This window comes from Leishmania infantum, chromosome 19, assembly GCF_000002875.2.
Source record: "Leishmania infantum JPCM5 genome chromosome 19".
Taxonomy (NCBI): Eukaryota; Euglenozoa; class Kinetoplastea; order Trypanosomatida; family Trypanosomatidae; genus Leishmania; species Leishmania infantum.
In genome coordinates, this window is record NC_009403.2 from 113751 (window position 1) to 135452 (window position 21702).

The following is a 21702-nucleotide window of genomic DNA, read 5'->3' on the forward strand; positions in this document are numbered from 1 at the left end:
CTCTCTGTCTCTCGCTACCGCGCCCTGAATTGTCTCGCGCGCGTGTTCGTTTGGCAGTTCATTGCTCGCGCAAGTGCGTGACGACAAGCGCCCGCCCCCCTCCCCCTTCTCCCCTCCCTCCAGCCCATACCCACGGTGTCTTGTGTGTCCTTCTCTGTCCATCGATCTCTCTCTCTCTGTTTTCCCTCTCTCCTACGGAGTCGTGCCCGCTCGCCCGTTCGCCGCATCTCTCTTCTCGCATTTCCGAGAGCAACGACACCCCACCTCTCCCTTACCCACTCACTCCCCGCCCACTTCCTCGTGTGGCGCAGTAAAGAAGAACACGACTCGGGTGCACACCGCCGCCGCCTCTCCCCACTCCTCTTCTAGAACGCGAACACAGAGCGCCTTCAAGTGGAGAACAGCAACAAAAGCAACAGGATGAACGCCATGTCGCCGTTTTACAGTCGGACCTACCCGACGAGGACAACCCCGCTCATGTGGGAGGCGACGCAGACGCTGCAGAGCTCTCTGGTCGATCAGAGCAGCGACATGCGCCGCTCGCTGGACCTCGCCATGTCGCTGCACGAGGTGCTGGAGAGAAATCGAGAGATTTACAACAATATCATCGCCGAGCGCAACGAGGCCTACCGCCGTCTGCAGGACGCAGACGCGAAACTGCAGCAGGTCGAGCATGTCGTCCGCCGCTACGCCGAGGTGAAGGATCCGGTTGTGGCCAGTGACGGCTACACGTACGAGCGCACGGAGCTCAGCCGCTACCTTAGCGACTGCAAGAAGTCGAACAGCAAGGCCTACTCGCAGCAGACGAAGGAGGAGCTGACAGACGTGATGGTAGACAACGTTTCGCTGCGCCGGCTGGCGGAGCTGTTGAAGGGCGTGCACTCGGTGGAGGTGCCTCAGCTGTCGAGCCGCCCGCTGCTAGCGGGCGGTGTTGTCGACGTTAATGGCCCTCGCTCTCACTGGGCCGAGGAGGATCCGTCAATGAGCGGCGCGGATCACACTGAGATGGGTCACGGTCCTGTCGGCCTTGCGGGCGGCGCTGGTGGCCGTGGTGGGAATGGGATGGCAGTGGGCCTCGGCCACGCCGGCCTCCGCTATGATCGGAGCGGAGGTGCCAAGTACGGCAAGCCGAGCAACGGCAACGAGGGCAAGGGCGGGCTGCATCCGTGCCTGCGCGTGTATGGTTTCTGCAACTTCGAGGACGACTGCACGTTTGCGAACTACCCCTACGAGGCATGCCTGAACCATATCAAGGGCAAGTGCCGATTCGGCTCCACCTGCAAGGAGCTGCACGTTGACCCGCGCGACCCCGTCTACCAGAACACACGCAGCTTTGCCAACCATCACCACCAGGGCGGCAACAGCGCGAACACCAACCACGCCCACAGCAACGCCGCTGCCTGTGCAAACAACGCGAACAGCAGCCAGGCAGCGGATGTTGGCGCGGAGGCGTCGAGGCAGAGCGGGAGCAAGATGCCGGACTCTGTAGCGGAAAGGGAGGCGGAGATTGCGGCGGCCAAGAAAGACGGTAAGTCGAAGGAGACCGAGGAGCCCGCTTCCGCTGCCGGCGCAGATGCCGCCAAGGCCAAGGACGAATAAACCGGCGGCGGAGTGCGCCCGTGCGTGCGTGTGTGTGTGCCGCCCCTATCTCTCCACCGACATCTCCTCACTTTTGCACGCCTCGGTCCGCCTTCGCGCGTAGCGGAAGGGGATGAGGGGAGCCGCGCTCGCATGATAACGGCGGGGCGGCAAGAGCGGACGGAGTACGGCCATTCGCTTCGTTTTTTTCTCTCTTCCGTTCTCAAAGATGACAACACGCCACGGGCTCTCTGTGCGCAGTCGCATGCCTATGCACAGGCCCCTTCGGCTGGCCACACCGACTCCTGTGGGAGGCGTGCGGATTCAGGAGAGGGTGGTGTGTCCCCTGCCGCCACAGACTCATGGCTGCGTCGCACCTGCCGTGGCACGCGCGGGCAAGCCCCGAAGACGCGCCCCGGTGAAATGGGCGGAAGCGGAGGATGAAGACAGCGAGCCCCCGAGACAGCAACGCCGTCCTGAAACAGGCCCCACGATCTGAAAATGTGAGCACTGTGTGCACGCGCTGCCAGCCACAGCTGGCATGGTGCGTCGCATTCACGCAAGGCATCCAGAGGTCGGCAGAGCAAGGATGATGGACGGTGAAGGCGGGAAGAGATCCACACGAATGAACCCCCCCCCCCCCACACACACACAGTGCATGCGTGCGAAGCATGTGCGGCACGCCCTCCATCCGACCGTGTGGGCTGACGCGGCGGGAAGCACGACGAGAACACGGCGAGCCGCGCCATCGAGTCCTCCCGGCTCGAATGTGGAGAGTCACTGCAGGATCTTGTGGAATGCCGTGGCTTGAGGCGACGGAGGGCGAAGCATGGCATGCGGCCCGGGCACAGGGACTCGGAGGGCCCTAGCCCGCAGCTGGCCAGCTTCCTGCTTGAACTCACCTGAGATGCACCTTGACCACCTCCTGTTATCCTCGCGGCGGACGCCACCGCTTCCGGCCTGGGGCTGGACCCTGGACGCAGCCCTCTCGGATCAAGGCATGCCGTCCTCCCGCGTCTCCGCCTGGCGCTGATCGCGCAGCGCGTATCGGAGAAGGGGACGAGGAAGGGCGAGACGAGTCCGCACGACGCACGGCCCGATTCGACGGCAGCGACGGCTCGTCCTGGTGGACCAGGAGGTAGCCGTGGTGCAGCAGAGGTAGGCGAGCCTCGGTTGTGTCTGCGTGTGTATGTTTGTCGACTTGTTCGCGCGAACGTGTGGAGAATACCTTCTCAGCTCTTTCTCATCTCTTCCTTTTTATTGTGTTGCCCGCCGGCCACTCTTGGCGTTTTCGCGTGTGCGGGTGCTTGTGGATGCCGGCGTGTTGTGTGACCGGGGGGGGGGGAGAAGACCGCCTGCTTTTTAGACCCTTTCTCTTGCGTGCTGGAGTGTTGCGAGATGCGGGCAGATGGTGTGGAGCGACTGTTGGGGACGGCGACGCTCATGGTACGGTCGACGGTGTGGCGCTTACCCCCTCGCGTTGTCTCTGCGCGCGTGCGAATCCGTTTTCCTCAGCGTTGTCGATGGGCAGGCGGTGCGCAGCCTCGTGTGGTCGTTCTCTCTAACATGTGTCTCGCTGCCGCCAAGTGATGCTGTGTTGCATGTCTGGTGTTATCCTTCTGTGTCCGTGTCGATGCGTGCGCCTCTCTTTATCTTTTCAGTTGTATTATGGTTTGTCCACCACGCGCTTCTGATGCGAAGAGTGGGTGGGGTGACCTGTCCGATGGTGTGTGTGTGTGTGTGATGCGGGGTGTGGAGACAGAAAATGTTGTGTAAACGGCCAAGCCAAAGAAAAATGGGAGGGGGAGTGTGGGAGGAGAAGAGGGTGGGAAGCTGCTCCTGTGCTCTCTGTAAGCGAGTGTTTCACCTTCATCTTTTTTTTTTGTTCGCTGCTGGCGAAGGGAACGAACAAGGTCAGAGCGAGCAGCAAACACAAGAGGAAGCAACAAGAAGGAGAGCAGGGACTGAAGGGGGGGAAGAGGGCAAGAGAGCGTCGAGGAGAGGCAGTCTGCAGATGTGCAGCAAAGGGGTGTGGTGGGGGAGGTGTGTGGTGTGTGTGTGTGTGTGTATGCGTGTGTGTGTGGGGGGGTGAGAGAATGGCGAGGAGCACGGCGACCTGTTGCATTCACTTGGGCTGTCATCGTCTCTCACGTGACTCGTGTCTCGTGAGAAGTTGGGGCCTGGAGTCAATCTGGCTTTCCATGCACACACGCAAGCACACGCATCCTCTGCTGCGTGTTGGTTTCTCGGCTGCCCACTTTCTCCGTTCCGCGTGTGCGTGTATGCATGCCGTGCGCACCGACGCAGACAGCTGAAGATGGCCGTTTGTGCGTCCCCCTTTCCATCCTTGCCTTTTCACAACGCCTCACACCCCTCTTGGATTCTCTTTCCATTCTCTTCTCTTACCTTGCTTGACATGTTTCCCTGGCCTGAACAACGAAACACACGTGCGCGTGCGCACACCTTCCTTGCCAGCGCGCTCCTTCGCGTAGGGACCTACGTTTGAGTACGCTGGACGTTTTTGTCTGTGTATCGACTTTGCTTTGTGCGCGTGCATGCTCTGCTGCCCTTGTGTGAGACTCTTGTGCTTAACAACGGCAGCAGAGCAGCAGCACTAAGCAGCACCGTCAGTGCTGCAGCACCGGCTCCAGCACCAGCACGAGCTGCGCGCCCGCTCCCAACCCCTCTTTTCTCCGTCTCCTCTGCCGCCCTTCCAAGGGAACGATCAGTCTTCGCTACCCTTACTGCAACAGCGTGCCCAAAAATTGAAGGCGGTGACACACAGACGCAACTTCTGGCTGGGAGTCTCTCGTGTATCCGTACGTGCCGCAGAGGCAGACACACCGCAGAACGGAAGGACACCCCGTCCGTTGCAAGCGCGTTCGGACCAGGCACTCGAAAAGCAGCACGACGCAGGACACTTGGAGACAGAAGTTGATTCCTCCCTTCATCTTGCAGCCCCTTTTCATAGGCCAGACAATGGAAATCCACAAGTCCACGAACCTGCTGGACGGCTTCCTGTCGTCGCTGTCCATGATTCTTGTGAGTGAGATTGGTGACAAGACCTTCTTCATCGCGTGCCTCATGGCGATGCGCCACCCGAAGCTGACGGTATACATTGGCGCCCTCGGCGCCCTAGCTGCAATGACGATACTGTCGGCGCTGATGGGCGTCGTGGTGCCCAACCTGCTCTCTGTGCAGGTGACGCAGATGCTGGCGGTGGTGCTCTTTATGGTGTTTGGCTGCAAGATCCTGTACGACGAGCTGATCCGCAAGAAGGCTGACGACGAGGAGAGCGAGGACGAGATGACGGAGGCTGCTGCGGCGTTGCGCCGTCGCGATCCGAACGATCCGGCTGAGACGGGTAGCATGGCGTCGTCGGCCTACGTAAGCGCGCCGGCTCGCCGCTGGCGCAAGCTGCTCAACCCCGTCATGGTAGAGGCGTTCACGCTAACCTTCGTTGCCGAATGGGGAGACCGCAGCCAGCTGGCTACGATTGCGCTGGCAGCCGCGAAGAACCCGTACGGTGTGACAGTCGGCGGTATTCTCGGCCACGCTCTCTGCACCGGCGGCGCCGTTGTGTGCGGCAACCTCATCGCGCAGCGCGTGTCCATGAAGACGGTGAACATCGTTGGCGGCGTTCTTTTTATCATGTTCGGTCTCGTGACCTTGTACGAACTGACTTATGGGGAGCATGAGATCTCCAAGACCCACGAGCGCCCCGCGAGGACGGAGTAGTCAGTGCGGAAGGGGTAAGCACACACACGTTCACAGGCAGCACCTCACAGCGCCGCCGCGCAGCTTCACGACAGCACAGAGGATTGTGTCCATTGCGCGCTCTCTCTCCTGCCTCCTCTCCCTGCCTCCAAGCACTTTTTTGTTCTGCTCTAAACGGGTTTCGTTGTGACTACGTTGTCTCACTCTCTCTCGTTGCCGTTATGTGCCTGTGTGCCGCTCCGCTTCTCTTGCTGGCTGGTGTTGCTTGTCAGATAGCAGCAGCCCTCCCCAACCCGTTTCTCCTTTGGACGTTCGACTTTTTCCTTTTTTTTGCTTTCCATCCCGTTGCGTTGTTACCGCACGTAGTTGCTTGCATGCGGCAGGCGCCCCCTACCCCTCTCCCTCGTCGAGTGCATGCCCTCCGCCCGCCCCTGCCCTCCTCCTTGTATGGCTTTCTTCCACGGTCATCCATGAGGAGCGACTAAGGTAAAGCGCGCGCGGATGGGGGGGCGTCTGTGCGTGTGCGCATGAAAGAGAGCGAGAGCGAGGGGAAGGGAGGGGGGCCGAGCAGGCGCTGCGGCTTTTCTCACTGATTATCTCGTCCTTTATGGAGCACTCGTGTGTGTGTCTGCGTTTTCGTCGCTGTTCTTCATTGCTCTTTCTTCTTGGTGCTGTCGCGTCTCTGTCCGCTGGATTCATTCCCTGCCACTGCTGTGTAGGTCCGTTCAACCGGCGAGTGTCGGACTTCTCGTCTCTTCGGGGATCATGGCAGTGGCGAGCACCCTTTGCGCGTGCGTCATGTGGTTGGTGGCAGAGCGATGCCCCTTTCAGCCGAGGCCACTTGCCAGGTCTCTCTGTTTGATCTTTATGTTCTTTCTTTTTCTTCTTTGAACGCCGCCCTGATGACAGGGGATACCCTTCAACGCGTGGCATCTCAGGGTCTGGCACACCCGCCCTCTGTGGGGCAGCTGAGTAGCCCCCCGCCCCTGTCCCCCGCCAGTGCCGAAGCACTTCTGGTGCTGGTAGGGCCAAGAGCCTACGGCGTGTGGGAGGTCAGAGCGACTTATCGCTACTGATGTCGGCATCCAGGTCGTATATAACGCTGCGCCGGAGCGATCTGCGACTGTGAACACGACTGTGCCATCCATATGGTAGGCGACGTGTGAGCGTGACTCGAGCGTATCTCGCCCAGCCCTCACTGCCCTGCTGGTGGGGTGGGGCGCCTGTGTGCCACCCGGAGGGTGATGCGCCGGGTGGCGAGCAGCACAATGGGAAGCGACTGTGAGGCAGCCTGCTTGGTGGGCGGGTGGGCAGAGTTTGAGGCAGAGACGGCGCTCCGATGACTGTGTCGGCGCATTGCTGTAACGCGCTTCTAGCGCTGCTTCGCACCGCGCGGAATGGGGGCCTGTGGCAGGCCGGGCGATGGAGTGGTGTGACGTTCCGCTCGTGCTGTATGGCGGAGACCGTATACGCTTAGAAATGAAAGGAGAATAAGCCTAGCGACATGAAGATTTAAGAAGGGAATGGGTGGGGAGTATGAAGGAGAAGATGAAACAGGGCGGAGAGGGCAGCGTACAGACGTGGCTTGCGATTAGGTGCCTTTACTTGTGGCTCGCCTCCATCCTTGCATCGAGGGCGTGCACGTGCTGTGCCTCGCTGCTCTCTTCTCTCTCGCGCGTATTCTTTCGGTCCATCTCTGTCTTTTCCCTCCCTCACCGGTACGGTAAACTCTAAGGGCCAACGCTGATGATGCGACTCGGTGAGTACGCGGATAGAACACCGTGCAAAAGGAAGATGGACGCAGCTCACTCGCTGCTGCATCCCTGTCCTCCCTCCCTCCCCTCCCTCTATGTCGCTGCGAGACGCCCATGCGATAAGCACTGGCTTATCAGGAAGGAAAGCGCTGCTGCTCTTCATCTTTTTTATGTGTGGTTGCTGCTGCTGTTTTTGCTTGTGGATCGGCTGACGCAGACCCACGTACACGCTCACTCTCCCCACCGACACGACCCCCACCATTCTCTCATCTTCCTCTGCTGCGTCGTCTCTATGCGTTTCTCCATTCTCCACAACCCCCATTTCACTTGCACACACACGCGCGGCGCACATGCCGTATACGCGTTGGTGTGCTGAACCGCGTCTGTCTGCGATGTTTTCTCTTCGCACCTGTGTGCTGCCTTTCTGCACTCGATGTGTATATGTTGTCTTAGAGAAGAACCCTCTCAAAAAAAAAAAAAAACTACGCGTGGCGACCAGCACTGGCTGCGCACTCCCCCAACATCCGCAGCAGCAACCACACAGCCGCAATTGAGGCTACGGCGCGCACGACGTCGTCACTGTTTCTCCCCTCTCGCTCGCTCGCTCTTCCGTCGCTTCCACCGACGCTCTCACGGCGTGTGGTCGTGTCGACTGGCGCAGTTGTGTCGGTGAGGAGGAGAGCTTCCGCGTTCCTTCTCACGCTCTCTCTTCGAGTGATCTCTGCTCTCTCGCCCTTTCAAGCATCCCTTACCCGCATACAAGTAAACGTGCCTTGCCGCAGCCCTACCATGGCGGAGGTGACTTCACCGTACCGTGGCAGGGTAAAGGAGATGTGGTCGGCACCGACGGCAGATGTAGAGAGCGAAGCCGCCGCCGCCGCCGCCGCGCCGCCGCCGACGCAGCAGAGAAAGGTGTGCTTTAACGTGTGCCGCCAGGAGCCGTACCACCCAAGCAAAGGGTACCGGCACCTCGCGCGGAAGCTGCGGCAGGGCGGCACGGTAGAAATAAACAAGGAGGACATCACGCTGGACCGCTTGAGCGCCAGCGACATCGTCCTCTTCCCTGCGCCGCAGACGCCCTTCTCGGAGGAGGACCTCACGGTGATTCGGCAGTACGTGGAAGGTGGCGGCTCTGCCATGATCCTCCTAGGTGACGGCCACGGGGGGCAGTACTCGTACCTCAATAAGACCCTCGACGACTGGACAGGGATTACCATCAATGAGGATTGCGTCGTGCGCACAGTTCTGCACCGCTACCTGCATCCCAAGGAGGTGTGCGTAACCAACGGCATCACAAACCGCGCCATCAATAAGGCCGCTGGCAAGAAGGTGTTCGGCGCCGTGGGCGGGTCGCCGAGCAGCGGCTTCGGTGGCGGGACGGGCAGCATCGGGGCGAAGGGCGTCACCTCCACCATGGGCATCGGCTCCACGCTCATGACGCTCAACCGCACGGTCGGTGCTGGGCAGGCAACAAACGCGGCGCGACTCGCGCAGAGCGCCACCGCGGGAAGTGCTGCGGCCATAGCTGTCGATGAGGCCGAACAGGAGGCCACCAGTCTGGTCTTTGTGTATCCATATGGCCTCACCTTCAACGTGCAGCGGCCCGCCATCCCGCTCCTCAGCAGTGGTTTCATGGCATACCCGCTGAACCGCCCGATCGCGGCGGCGTGGGAGTGTCCAAAGGTGGCTGAGCACCTTGGCCGTCGCAAGCAGGGCAAGCTGCTGATAATCGGGTCGGCGCAGCTCTTCGATGACGCGTGGATTGAGAAAGAGGAGAACAGCACACTCGCCTCCATCCTCTTCGACTACCTTGACCACAAGCTGAAGCTGAACCAGATCGATGCCGACGAGCCGGATATTACGGACTACCATCACCTTCCTGATACCGCCTCCCTATCCGAGCGGTTGCGCGTCGCTGTAGAGCAGCACGAGGAGCTGCCGCGTGATTTTACGCAGCTGTTCGAGCTAGATTCGTTCAAGATCGACACAGACAAAATACCAGATGTGGTGGACACCTACTCGAAGCTGTCCGTGAAGGTAGAGCCGCTGACACTGATCCCGCCGGAGTTCCAGACGCCGCTGCCGCCGGTGAAGCCCGCCGTTTTTGAGGCGATTCACCGCGACCCGCCCCCGCCTGGACTGGACCTCTTCGATCTGGACGAGGAGTTCGCGCCGGAGCGGGTCCGACTCAGCCAGCTCACGAACAAGTGCAAGGCGGATGACGTGGAGTACTACATCTTGCAGGCGGCGGAGGTGATGGGAGTAACGAAGAAATTGCGCAGCCCACGAAACCGCGACCCGCGCGCGCTACTCGACTACGTGTTCCGCCAAGTGGTAGAGTACAAGAAGGTGAACAGCGGCCCTGTCGCGCCGCAGGAGGCCAGACATGGCGATGCCGCCTCTAGGGTGGCCGCGGCAGACAACGCCGCTGCCGCCGCCGCCGCTGAGAACATGATGCGCGTGATTCGCGTCAGCAACGACGGCACCGGCGACGCGACCCCGTTCGACGAGAACCCACTCTGGAACCTCTACCTAGAGGCGGACTTTGCAAAGGGCACCATCGAGGGTAACCTGCAACTGCTGCAGGACTCGAGCCGCTTCGGTGCACAGGAGGCGCGCATCGAGGGCGACATCAAGCCGCCAGGCGAGCGTGAGTACCCGATGGAGTGGGGCGTCGTGCTAGACGCCGCCGATGGCGAGCAGATCATCTACGTGTTCTTAGGAATGATCCAAGGCAACCAGCTGCGCGGCGTGTGTGAGCAGGGTGGCGGCGGCAACACCCGCAACTTCCTATATACGCTAGAAGAGCTGTAGCGCGGAAGCGGCGGCTGGGCGACTGTAGTTTGCCGGCGTCTCTATCTAGCGAGCACAGTGTATATATATACATATTTTTTCTGTTGTTCTCTTGCCTCGCCGCTCGTCGTTGCGTGTGCGCCCCCCTCCCTCCTTACCGTTCTCGCACAGTCTTACCCCCTCTTACATGGGATTTTACTCGTTCTCGGCCTCCCGGCGTATGCGTGTAGTGCACGCGTCTTGGTTGTGCGTGCATTAGGACGTTTATGCCTTCCCGCCTTTTACCCCGTGCGCATGTGTGCGTGCGCGTCTTCAGCCACCCCAGTGCTCCCTTCTCTTCCTCGTTTCGCCATCGCGCTTTTTTGTTGCTGCACCCCTCGTGGACAGTTTCGCAGGTGAAGATTGTGCATAGCTGCCTGGTCATATTGCGTATGTGTGTGTAGAAGTGTATCGTGATGTCAGTGATGTTGATGTATGTGCGCGTGTGCTATGCTTCTTTCTCCCCCCTCCCCCAAACGCGTGGCGAGGCTCGCCGTCGCACACGGCGAACGAGGCGCACCTGTGTGCGTGTGCGTGCAGCCAAGCAACGGAGGACGATATGGAAGCGAGCGACTCGCTAGGGAGGGTGAGCGAAGGAGAGTTGAGAAGGGTGTGCATCATGTTACAGGAGGAGCGCCTTTATGTTTTCTGATGTAGATAAGCGTGCCCGCCCCCCTCCTCACTCCCCCTACCCTTCCCTTCCTTTCGCGGGGATCCGTGGGTTAATGCGCCGCACACCGTGGGATGAAGGCGGCGCGCTCCAAATACGCACCAGACAAGAGAAGGGTAAGAACAACGGAAAAAAAAACGTTCAGCTCAGCAAGCAGCATGTGCAGAGTCACTGCGTGTGCTTGCCGATCGTGTAACCGACGAGGGTGGCCGCTAGGATGACAGCGGAGGCAGCAGCACATGGTAGCGCCGCTATTCGTCTGCGTTCGCCCTCGTTGGGCAAGTGGGGCAAGCGAATCTGCTAGTGGGGCATCGTGGAGCGAGTCGATGTCAGTGATGACGACAGGAAGTGGGTCGGGGGGTAGCGCTAACTAGAACTGTATGCCCTTTCGCGTCCTCTAATCCCTCTCGCTCTCCGATTTGCCCGCACGCGGCCGTTCTCGATGCACTCGCGCATGCTACCCTCTCTCGTACCATCCCTCTTTCCCCCTTCCCTCTGCGGGTCACACTGCTGACCTCGCGCGTGTCTCACAAGGACAAAGGAGAAGTGCATTCGCCGAGTAGTCGAACCTGAAGCATCCCCACGACCCTCCCCCCGCCGTCTCAAGAGGCTCTTCAAAATAGAGGCCGTGCCCGCAAGAACGCACGGATAAAATCAACGAACGTACGGCCGCAAACACGCACACATACACAGGAGGAGGGGGCGTGCCACCAGAAGCGTTCTCTTTTCTCTTTCTCTGTGTTTCTGTCTGCTTCGTTCCCGCTCGCTACGTGACGGGAATCATATCGGAAGGCCGGTTCCGAGTCGCCCTTCTTCCTTTGGACACGCGCACCTCGGAGAGACGAGATGCGGCTGAACATCACATCTGCAAAGGAACGCCACGGGGAGGCGTGCACGACTGTCGCCGTCTCACTAAACGGCGACATCATCAGCGGTAGCGACGACTTCACTGTTCGCCGATGGAACGCCAATGGGGAGGCGCTAGGGGTGGTGAAGGAGTTTGATAGCTGCGTGACCTTCGTGACGTGGGTGCCGAGGGTGGGGCGCGGTGCGCGTCTGGCCCGTGGCGCGGCAGCGGAGACGCGTGAGGGGCGTGACAACTGCCTTGTCGCGTGTGCCGATGGCAGCTTTTCCTTCGTGAACACGGCGAGCGGGCGAGTGGAGCGGACTATCGAGGCGCACGCTGGCAGCATTACGGCCGCTGTCTACGCCGCCGACGGCTCCTCCATCATCACGGCCGGCGAGGACGGGTGCGTGAAGGTGTGGTCGCAGGCCGGCATCCCTCGCACGACTCTTGCCAACGCTGGCCGGTGCATCAACGCGCTCTGCTGGGGTACGGAGGCGGCCGAGCTGGGCGGTGACTGTGTGTTGTACGCCGTAGGCAGCGACGTTGTCATCAAGCCGCTGAACCCTGCCATGAAGAAGCAGATCAAGTGGAAGGCGCACAAAGGCGTTGTGCTGTGCGCGGACTGGTCGCGCATGAGCGGCATGATCGTGACGGGCGGCGAGGACGGCGCCTACAAGGTGTGGGACCCGTGTGGCTGCAGCATCTTCGTCTCTGCCGCTGGCGAGCACCCCATTACGTCTGTGCGCTTTGCCGCCGATGGTGAGAGCTTCGCCGTCGGCTCCTTCATGAACGTGCGGGTGTGCGACAAGACCGGCTGGAGCCACTCCTACGAGCGCACCACCGAGGGCAGCGCGATGGCGCTGGACTGGATGCCAGATGGTACGCAGATGATCCTCGGCAACGGCACTGGCGCGCTTAGCATTGCGCAGATCGTGGACCGCAAGGTGAGTTGGGGGCCCTACACCGTCACCCTCCTTGATAGCCGCCGGCTTACCGTGCAAGACGTGGTCAAAGACACGGTGCAGGAAATCGAACTGGCGGACAAGGTGATCAAGCTAGAGCTTGGCTGCGGCTACCTCGTCGTGTGCACGACAACGCAGTGCTGCTGCTACCCCATGGACCGCTTGAACGCGCCAGTGCAGTTCGACCTGCGCGACCCCGTCATCTCGATCATTCTCGGGCCGCGCCAGTTCCTGCTGGCCGACTGCAGCCAGGGGCTGCAGGTGTACTCGTACGAGGGCCGCCAGATCAGCGTGCTGCGTCTGCAGGTCACTTTGAAGCCGGAGATCATGACAACAAACCTGCTGTCGCTGTCCCCGGACACCGTGGCGATGCGCAACCCGGCCGACGCTAACCGCATCCTCTTCTTCGATGTGAACAGCGGTAAGCCCTTCGACGCCGCCTCTGTAGCCCACCACCTCGACATCGTCTCGGTTCACCTCTCCCAGTCCGGCTCCCTGCACGACCGCAAGATCGCCTTCATTGACCGCAACAACGACTTGTACTTTGGCCCCGTGCACACCCAGCTCGGCTTCCATAAGCTGTCAACGATGACGACCAGCGTGACATGGCACGACGCCCACGAAACCCTTGCCGCCATCGCAGACGGTCACCTTGCAACGTGGTACTACCCCTCCACCATCTTCACCGATCGCGATTTGTTGTCGCTCACCAAGACCGTGCGCGACGGCGGCCACACCGAGTTCACGCGGAACGACCGCATCACACACTTTCACCACACCCGCGTCCTGGTGCGGCGCGGCGGCGATGGTGCGCTGCTGACGCTGCCTGTCTCGCCGTACACCGTGATGATCTTCCAGCTTGTCACGCAGAAGAACAACTGGGACGGCGCCACGCGACTGGCACGTTTCCTGAAGGACCCGTTGCTGTGGGCGGTGCTGACCGCTCTGGCACTGCGAGCCGGCGAGCTGAACGTGGCCGAGATCGGCTACGGCGCCCTCAGCGACCTGGCCAAGGTACGGTACATTCACTACATCAAGGGCATCCCGACGCCGGAGGCGCGGCAGGCGGAGCTTGCACTTTTCCAGCACCGCCCCGCCGAGGCGGAGCGCATCTTGCTGCAAGCCGGGCTCGTCTACCGCTCCATTGACATGAACACGCGTCTGTTCAAGTGGGAGCGGGCACTGGAGATCGCAAAGGAGCGCAAGACGCATCTGGACACGGTGCTGGGCCGCAGGGAGCGCTACCTGCAGGAGGTCTCCCAGAAGGAAACGCTCGCCCCGTTCAAGGACCTGTCCGGCAAGATAAAGGTTGACTGGGCGGTAATTGAGGAGAAGGTAAAGCAGGAGGTCATCAAGGAGTCGGAGCGGCCGAACGCGAAGCCATATGCGTAGTGCATCTTGTCTCCCTCCTTATCTCGCGCCGCCCATGCCAAGTGCGCTGCCCCTTGCGTGGGCTACCGTGGTCGCTACAGTGACCAGCGGTCGTGCCATGATTGCTTCGGCGTAATCTTCACCGCTGTCGACCCCCCCCCGCCTCTTCTTGCAGAGGCGCACAGAAGCAGCGAGAAACTCACATCTTCCCTTTTCTCTTCGCGTTCTCGTTCAACTTTGTCGAGTTTACGTCTGTGGGTGGCGGCCGTGCAGCGTGCTGCTGGTTGGTACCAGCACGGATGGTGCCCCCCCCCCGCGCTGTCTGCCAACGGTGAGCAAGCGCGCTCATGTTGTTGGTTTGCATGCGCGCATGCGTGCTCACACTCGCCTCACCTCTCTCCCCTCCCCTCTGTGTGTGCGGGGCATGAGCGGCTCCGATGTAACATAGAGAGTCCAAGCCACCCCCTTTGTTTTCTTCGTTGGCTCCCCGTTCTCTCGTTATGTTTTTTTTTACCCTTCCGTGCTCCGTTCGCATACGGGGGGGGGAGGTACGCACGTGAATGTGTGGCGTGTGTTATCTGTGTGTTATCTGTTTGTAGCGTGTGCGGGTGCTTGTGCCCATTGGCGCTCAAAATGCGAGCAGAACACACGCGCAGGCGCGCGAAAAGAAACGGCGGCACTCCGCCAATCGCGGAGTACGCCGAGTGCACAGGAGGGGGGGGTTGACATGATGCGTAGCGGATGGAGGCAACATCCACACACAAGGGCTTCGGATGGCCCCTCCCCTCTCCTCCTCGCGCTCAACGGAGGGGAAGCGAGTGATTGACATGATTCAAGCGCATCTGCTTGCTCGCGCTTCATCTCACCCATCTCTCTTGTGTGCTGCGCGTGTTGCTGCCGACCATGCCCGCGATGCCATGCAGTCCCCGTGTCTTCCTCTGCTCTTCTGAAGTGTGTGATCACCGTCTTCTTTCTCGTCGTTGTGAGGCTCGAATCAACTCTTGCTCTCTGCGCCCTTGCTTTTACGTCTGACATGTACTGGCATTTGCACACTCTGCACGCTCACACGTGGACCGCAACAAACACCCACGCATCGCAGAGACGAGTCGAACTGTTCGTTGGTTCGCTGCACTTCCCCCCCCCCCCTCTCTTTGAGGAAGAGTCACCACTGCAAGATCGCATTGCTCATCTCGCGAGGCCCACTGCTCTTGCCGACCCTCTCCTCGCTCCACGCTGGTATAACCGTTCTCCAGCAACTGTCACCACCGTCGCACGAATCGGTTAACCGAAGAGAACAGCAGAGTAACGGGTCAGTGCCTCCATCCACTGCCTGCGCCGCGCCTTCCTCTTCTCCACAACACGTACGCCACAATCGGCACACACTGTAGGCAACAAAGAAAAAAAAAACATTTTAAAGCGGTGTCGCCGCCCTCGCAATGATCGGTGGGGAATACAAGAAGGAGCGGTTCAGCGAGCGCCTGACCATGGCGCAGAACCAGCCCAAGAACCGCGGCTACCTGCCTGGGACACATCTCAAGACGGGCGGCTATGGCACCGGCACGCTGATGGGCAACTGGAGTGAGGAGCGCTTCGACGCGGGGTACTACGACGGCAAGGCAGTTGTCGCGTCCAGTCTACGCCCGGTGTGGAGCACTGCGTACCGTGAGATGGTGCAGAACGTCACGGCGCCTCCCGGCTTCGGTGCCTCCGCGTCCGCCGCTGGCAGCAGCAGCTGCGCGAGAGCCGGTCGCACACCCGCGGTCACCACGTGCGATCGCACACAGTTCTCTCAGCAGACGTTTATGGTCATCGAGGACCGCACGGGGAGATCTTACCCGTCCCACCAGCCCCAACTTGACCCTACGTGGCAGGAAGCCGTGCAGAGCAGCCACCATAGCACTTTCCAGTCCTCCTACATCCGCCCCGACGTGCGGCGGCAGGAGGCAAAGGCGTACGTGCCGCCGGTGCTGGGTGGCAAGCCGTCATCGCAGTCCACCGGCGTCCTGCTGCGCCTTCGCCGGCAGCTAGAGCTGGCACAGGAGTCGCTGGACGGCCCCGCCGGTACGTGCACGGTCGTCCCCGCCTTTCCGGGCAACGTAATCCGCTCCGTCCGCAAGGCGTTGGCCAAAGCCTGCACTGACCCCAACGGCAACGTTAACACTGACGAGCTGCAGGAAGGCTTCGCCGCGGCCGGTGTGACCGCAGCCCCGGCTGAGTGCGTGGCGCTGTTGCGCTACTTTGACCATGAGGGCCATCTCACGGCGCCGTACGTGTCGATCGTCGAAGCCGTTCGAGGAGAGATGAACGGCCGCCGTGCCGACCTTGTCGAAAGCGTCTACGGCCTGCTGCGCTCCTTCAGCCCTGACGGTGTTGTCCGCCTTGACAAGCTGGTTGAGTGGGTTGACGTGGAACAGCTGCCGGCAGTACAGTCGGGCTCCGTGAGCGCGGACGCGGCGCGCGCCGCCTTCGCTTCCCAGTGGGATGCCCGCACGCCAACAGCGCACATCACGCAGGCCCGCTTCGCCGACTTCTTTGCCGACGCGTCCTTCGAGATTCCACTGGACAACACGTTTGAGCTGACACTGCGCAATATTTGGCACATGAGCGGCGGCCGCGGCAACTGCGAGAACACGTCCTGCCGGCGGGTGGAGGTGGTGCACACGAACGGGCGAGTGACCAAGGAAGAGATCAAGAACGACCTGCTTATAAAGAACAACGACGACGAAGCTGCCTTGGATTCGCTGCTGCGCGCAAACTTGGCGATGCAGGGCATCAAAGATGTCAAGTCTGTTCGTGTGGTGTCACCCATCTGAGCCATCGTGGTGCGATGTGGCCACCCGAGACCTATGGCCACGGCCGATGACGCGCTGCTGAAATTGCTGTGATACTCGCCTGTCCCCTTCTCGGTGCAGGCGCCTGATCAACGGCGTTTTTCTCTTTCCTGCAAGGGGCGACGGTTCTCAAGACGGATGGTTTCCATGCACAATGTTTTACACGTGATAGCGGTGGCGGCACCGCCAACGCGAGTCACGTCGCTTGCGCATCACCGGAGAAGTAATCAAGCGAGGGAGACAAGGAAGCAAAGAGTGGGGGGGTGAATGGTGGCGGCTGACAACCGATGGGTGATGATCGTCAAGGACGCCGTCGCTTCGTTGCACTTTTCTTCATCCGCAGTCGTCTATCGCTTTCTTTTGTTCTTCGCACATCGGACCCCCCCTCCAAAAAAAAAATGAATGGCAACGTGTTCTCTCTCAAAGTCCGTTTCACGCCTCCGTGTGTGTATATGTGCAGCTGACCCGCGGTCAAGCGAGGTTGGTGGCGTTACCGGCGTTGGTACCCTCCCCGTGTGCTTGCATGTGAAAGACGGAGGGAGCGAGAGCGAGAGAGATGGAGATGTATGTACATTAAAGCACGGGCGCGCATACACACATACACATACACATGTATGCGTATGAGCGTGTATATGATGCTCCCCTATGGCGTCGTTTTTCCCCTTCTTCCGTCTTGGTGACGAGATGGACTGTTGATCGCACGGGAAGCACCGGACCCACGCGCACAAGAAACGGGCAGCACACCCAACAGCAGCAACAAAAAAAAAACACAGTAACTGGTGGCGCCTTTTCGCTCTGCGCACACACGGGGAGAAGGGCGACGATGATTCATGAGAGACGAAGAAGTCTCAGTGGCTGCGTGGATATGTGCTGTGGAGTAGAGAGAGGTGGAGGCTTAGGGCGAAAGGATATGCTTGCGCTACTAACGTCGCGAGTACGGCGGAGGCGGGTCAAGGCACCTTTCACTCGACAGTCCTTCACCGCCTGCGAGCGGGTGCAACATCCAGCCATTTTGAGGAGGCGCGCGTACACATATCCATCGTTAGGGACCAGCTTGCATGGCGGTGCCCACGCGCGAGCGTAAAACGAAACCCCCACGCCTTACGTATTACCGCTGTCTTTCCATCTTCTCTGGCCACTCGCCCCCTCAGTTTCACTTGTCGCTGCGCCTCCCTTCCCTTGCATCCACTCCTCTTTTCCTCCTGCCGACACCCGCGGCATCGCCTCTCACGGCTTGAGCACGGCCGACACGCGTGCTGCACCGCAAACGGCGAGAGATGCACTTTTCTTTACTGCTCTTGAGTTGTGTGTTCTCTGGCAGCGCAGCTATATCTTCATTGCCGCATCTATCCTCCTCCCTCTGCTCGCTTCCCCAAAGGCACGCAGCCCAGGATAATAAGGAGACGCCTAGCGCCGTTTTTTTTTTCGGTGGAACGCCTCTATCACGTGCTGTATTGCATCACGCGCGCGTTGTTTCTCCTCCTCTTGCGTCTCGTCTGCTTCTGCTCTCCACTGATACTCTCTGCCGCCCCCCGCTCACGTCGTCGAATGGCACGTGCGCGTTGTTCTCCCTCCATCTTGGCAGACGCGGAAGCACTAATTACGGTGCTCTTCTTGCTCCGCTGTTGTGCGTAAGCCAGCGACGATCTGCAGTCCAAGCGCCCGCTACCACACCGGCGTGCGCCGTGACACACCCACACCCCCAACGAATAAGGGCATTTGGTTCACCTGCTGGCACAGCCGTTGCCAGTGACGCCGCTTCTCCCCCTTTTTCGTCAGTGTTTTCCATCGCCGGCGCTCACTCGTGAACGTCATCGTCGACTGTTGTTTCTTCCTTCTTTGACTGGACCCCTGGCAAGCGAAGGAGAGAGGGGAGACGCCAGACGATACACACACGTGCATGAGCAAGGAGTCCGTCCCTCATCCGCGGTGCACTTCATATCGTCGTCTTTCTTTCCTTGCTTGTGTCTGCTCTCTAAGCAGGTCGCCCACGCGACCTCCACCCCCACCCCCTTCCCACACACACGCATCTGTTGTGTGTGTGTGCGCGCGCACGTGCGTGCGCCTCATTCTCCCCAGAAACGAGAAAGGCACGCCAAAGTGCACCACGACCAACACAGAGAGCGAAGTCGGGGCACGCGCGCGAGATTAAAGCAGCAGCAGGAGAGCAAGAAAAATAAAATGCTGCGCTGCTGCTCTGCTCTGATGTGCCTGACGGCTGCACCGAGCCGCGTCTCGCCGGTTGCCGCCGCTGCTGCTGCTGCCGCCGATGTCGCGGGTTCCTCGGAATCGACAGTCAACCTCATGGCAGATGTGGACAAGAAAGACCCGCAATACAAGCAGATCTTTCTGGAGCGCTTCCGCAAGAAGCTGCAGTCGGACAAGACGGGCATGAACGACTTGGAGAGTTTTGTGGAGCTGCCCGAGGGCGTCGCTCCGTCGGCGGCGTCGATTGGTCCTATCAAGCGGGGCAGTGAGCCACTCCCGCCGTGGCTAAAGCTAAAGGTGCCGAAGGGCATGACGCATCGCCCACGATTCAACCGCATCCGCCGCAGTATGCGCGAGAAGAATCTGTCGACAGTGTGCGAGGAGGCCAAATGCCCCAATATTGGTGAGTGCTGGGGCGGCAGCGACGACGAGGGCACGGCGACGGCCACCATCATGGTGATGGGCTCGCACTGCACCCGCGGATGCCGGTTTTGCTCGGTGCTGACGAGCCGCCGCCCGCCTCCGTTGGACCCGGAGGAGCCAGAGAAGGTCGCGGCCGCCGTGCACGAGATGGGCGTGGACTACATCGTAATGACGATGGTCGACCGCGACGACTTGCCAGACGGCGGTGCCTCGCATGTGTGTCGCTGCATCCACACCATTAAGGAGAAGAATCCGGCGCTGATGCTGGAGGCCCTCGTCGGCGACTTCCATGGTGATTTGAAGCTGGTGGAGCAGTTGGCGGTTACCCCGCTGAGTGTGTACGCGCACAACATCGAGTGCGTGGAGCGCATTACGCCGCGTGTGCGTGACCGGCGCGCCTCGTACAAGCAGTCGCTGCAAACACTCGAACACGTTACGAAGTCGACCAATGGCAAGATGCTCACAAAGAGCAGTATCATGCTGGGCCTTGGCGAGGAAGAAAAGGAGGTGCGCCAGACGCTGCGCGATCTGCGCACGGCTGGTGTGTCGGCGGTGACCCTTGGCCAGTACCTGCAGCCCTCACGCACCCGTCTGAAGGTGTCCCGCTACGCTCACCCGAAGGAGTTCGAGATGTGGGAGAAAGAGGCGATGGACATGGGGTTCCTCTACTGCGCCTCGGGCCCGATGGTGCGCAGCTCCTACAGGGCTGGTGAGTACTACATCAAGAGCATTCTGAAGCAACGCCAGAGCGCCGAAGGTGGAAAGGCTACGGCGGCCGCCACCGCTGCCAACGCAGGTGCTGCGATTGCGTGAAGAGAGGCGCACGCGTAATGAGCATCTTTCTGGATGGCGAAGCGGCACTGGCGACGCCGCCGATATCGTTGTCGGCGGTTGCGTGACAGCATTAGCGCGAGGACGGCGCAGCGTTCTTTGTTGTTGAGCGATGTCTCTGGTGCTCAGCTCAACACCTTCAGCACAGACAGAGACGTGTGTTTCTGTGTTGTTTCACACTTCCGTGTGCTCTGCGCTTGCGTGCTCCCCGCATAATGTGCGTCGCGTTTTTTTTCTTCTACTTTGGTGCTCCTGTTGGCCCACGCGGTCGTGCATTGTAGCAGAACGTTCATACTTCGAAGAGGGAGTGAGAAGGAGGGAGTTGAGCTACACGGCGTCTCCCGCCGCCACCGCATCATAATGGGCGGAGGGCGTGCCTTGTCAGGCGTACTTTCTTCACCGGGACGATCGTTCTGGCTGACTGCAAAGGCATGCAATGGTGACAGAGAGCCGCGCCTCCTCCTCAGCCCACTCAGCCGCTATGAACATTAGGGTGGGTGGGGCAGAGATAGGCGCCCACCCTTATGCGCGTGTCCACCCGTCTTCTGTTGTGTGGTCTCTGAGTGTCCGACCTGCGAGGCAAGAGTTTCGCCTTCTGGTACGCCACGGACACCCGTGTTCGCTGCGCGCGAGCAGGGCGTGAGGGACATGGACGGCGTTGCTGCCCAGTTGTTCGCACCAGCAGGGCGGTGGCGCGAGCCCGTTTCGCTTCCTCTAAGTTTTTCACTGTATCCCACACCTTTCATCCTTCACCACTTCCTATCTCTGCGCCTTTTCTCTTGCGTCCTTTGAATACCATTGTGCTCTCTGCGATGGCGTGCCACCCCCTGTGCGGTCCACCACACACACACACACACACACACACACAATGACACGTTCTTACTCGCGGCAAACGCGACACAAGAGCAGCGAACGGCACCCGTGCGCGCGTCTTACTCTCTTCCTCGTCGCTTTCCGCGCATTCGTCCTCCGCATCTTCCTCGTTTTGAGCAGGTATTCTTTTCGTCTCTTTGCTGCATCGCGCTCTCTCTCGCAGACCGTTGTGGGCCATTGGTGAGTCGGCGTGCGCGCGCGCCTCATCGTAAAGGAGCTTGCATACCGAGTCGCCGCAGGCGTTCTTCATATTTTTGCACGGCAGGAAGCAAGCTAGACGTCGAACGAAAACGCGAGGGAGACACGCACGCATACTCCGGAACTCTGCCCATACGTACTGCTGCAGTGGCATTCAACCCGCCTCAGTGGCGGAGGCGCAAGCCGCCACCTTCAAGCCCACAGCCCCATACACACGCTCGCACATACACACTCACACTCACACTCCCTCTGCTTGTGTGCGTGTGCGTGTGTGTGTGTGTGTGTGCACACATTTGACTTGGCTCGTTTCGTTTTATATATTTCCTGCTAAGGCGCATTTTTATTCTCCTCTTTGATTGAGTTATTCATCATCATCATCACTCTCCTCCCTTTTTTCCTTCCTTCGTCTCTGTGCCTCCCCCCCCCCGCCCCATCCCCATCCCCCCCCCCCGCCCTTCTCTCTCCCTCTTCTGGGGGGGATCTCCACCGCATCCGCTTTGCATGCCCGTGAATTCGTAGTTATTGGCATACATTTATGTATAATTTCTCTTTGCTTTCGCAGCCTTTTTCAGTCGACACACACACACACACACACACACAGAGAGAG

General features: G+C 60.2%; 6 protein-coding genes across 6 annotated transcripts; all 6 read left to right on the forward strand.

Moving 5' to 3' along the window:
* Positions 1–420: 420 nt before the first annotated feature.
* LINJ_19_0300 (RNA binding protein) lies at positions 421–1599 on the forward strand (the record flags this gene model as incomplete). Its single annotated transcript, XM_001464943.1, has 1 exon — positions 421–1599. One exon carries the CDS (start codon positions 421–423, stop codon positions 1597–1599), a length of 1179 nt encoding a protein of 392 aa, XP_001464980.1.
* Positions 1600–4557: 2958 nt separating this feature from the next.
* On the forward strand, positions 4558–5316 carry LINJ_19_0310 (putative membrane protein; the record flags this gene model as incomplete). Its single annotated transcript, XM_001464957.1, has 1 exon — positions 4558–5316. The coding sequence occupies one exon, from the start codon at positions 4558–4560 to the stop codon at positions 5314–5316; it is 759 nt and encodes a 252-aa protein (XP_001464994.1).
* Positions 5317–7838: 2522 nt separating this feature from the next.
* LINJ_19_0320 (putative intraflagellar transport protein component) lies at positions 7839–9863 on the forward strand (the record flags this gene model as incomplete). The annotated part of the gene is made up of 1 exon (XM_001464958.2): positions 7839–9863. One exon carries the CDS (start codon positions 7839–7841, stop codon positions 9861–9863), a length of 2025 nt encoding a protein of 674 aa, XP_001464995.2.
* A 2104-nt stretch (positions 9864–11967) lies between these two features.
* On the forward strand, positions 11968–13752 carry LINJ_19_0330 (conserved hypothetical protein; the record flags this gene model as incomplete). Its single annotated transcript, XM_001464959.1, has 1 exon — positions 11968–13752. One exon carries the CDS (start codon positions 11968–11970, stop codon positions 13750–13752), a length of 1785 nt encoding a protein of 594 aa, XP_001464996.1.
* Positions 13753–15167: 1415 nt separating this feature from the next.
* Positions 15168–16544, forward strand: LINJ_19_0340 (conserved hypothetical protein; the record flags this gene model as incomplete). The annotated part of the gene is made up of 1 exon (XM_001464960.2): positions 15168–16544. One exon carries the CDS (start codon positions 15168–15170, stop codon positions 16542–16544), a length of 1377 nt encoding a protein of 458 aa, XP_001464997.2.
* A 2223-nt stretch (positions 16545–18767) lies between these two features.
* Positions 18768–20006, forward strand: LINJ_19_0350 (putative lipoic acid synthetase, mitochondrial precursor; the record flags this gene model as incomplete). Its single annotated transcript, XM_001464961.1, has 1 exon — positions 18768–20006. One exon carries the CDS (start codon positions 18768–18770, stop codon positions 20004–20006), a length of 1239 nt encoding a protein of 412 aa, XP_001464998.1.
* Positions 20007–21702: the final 1696 nt, after the last annotated feature.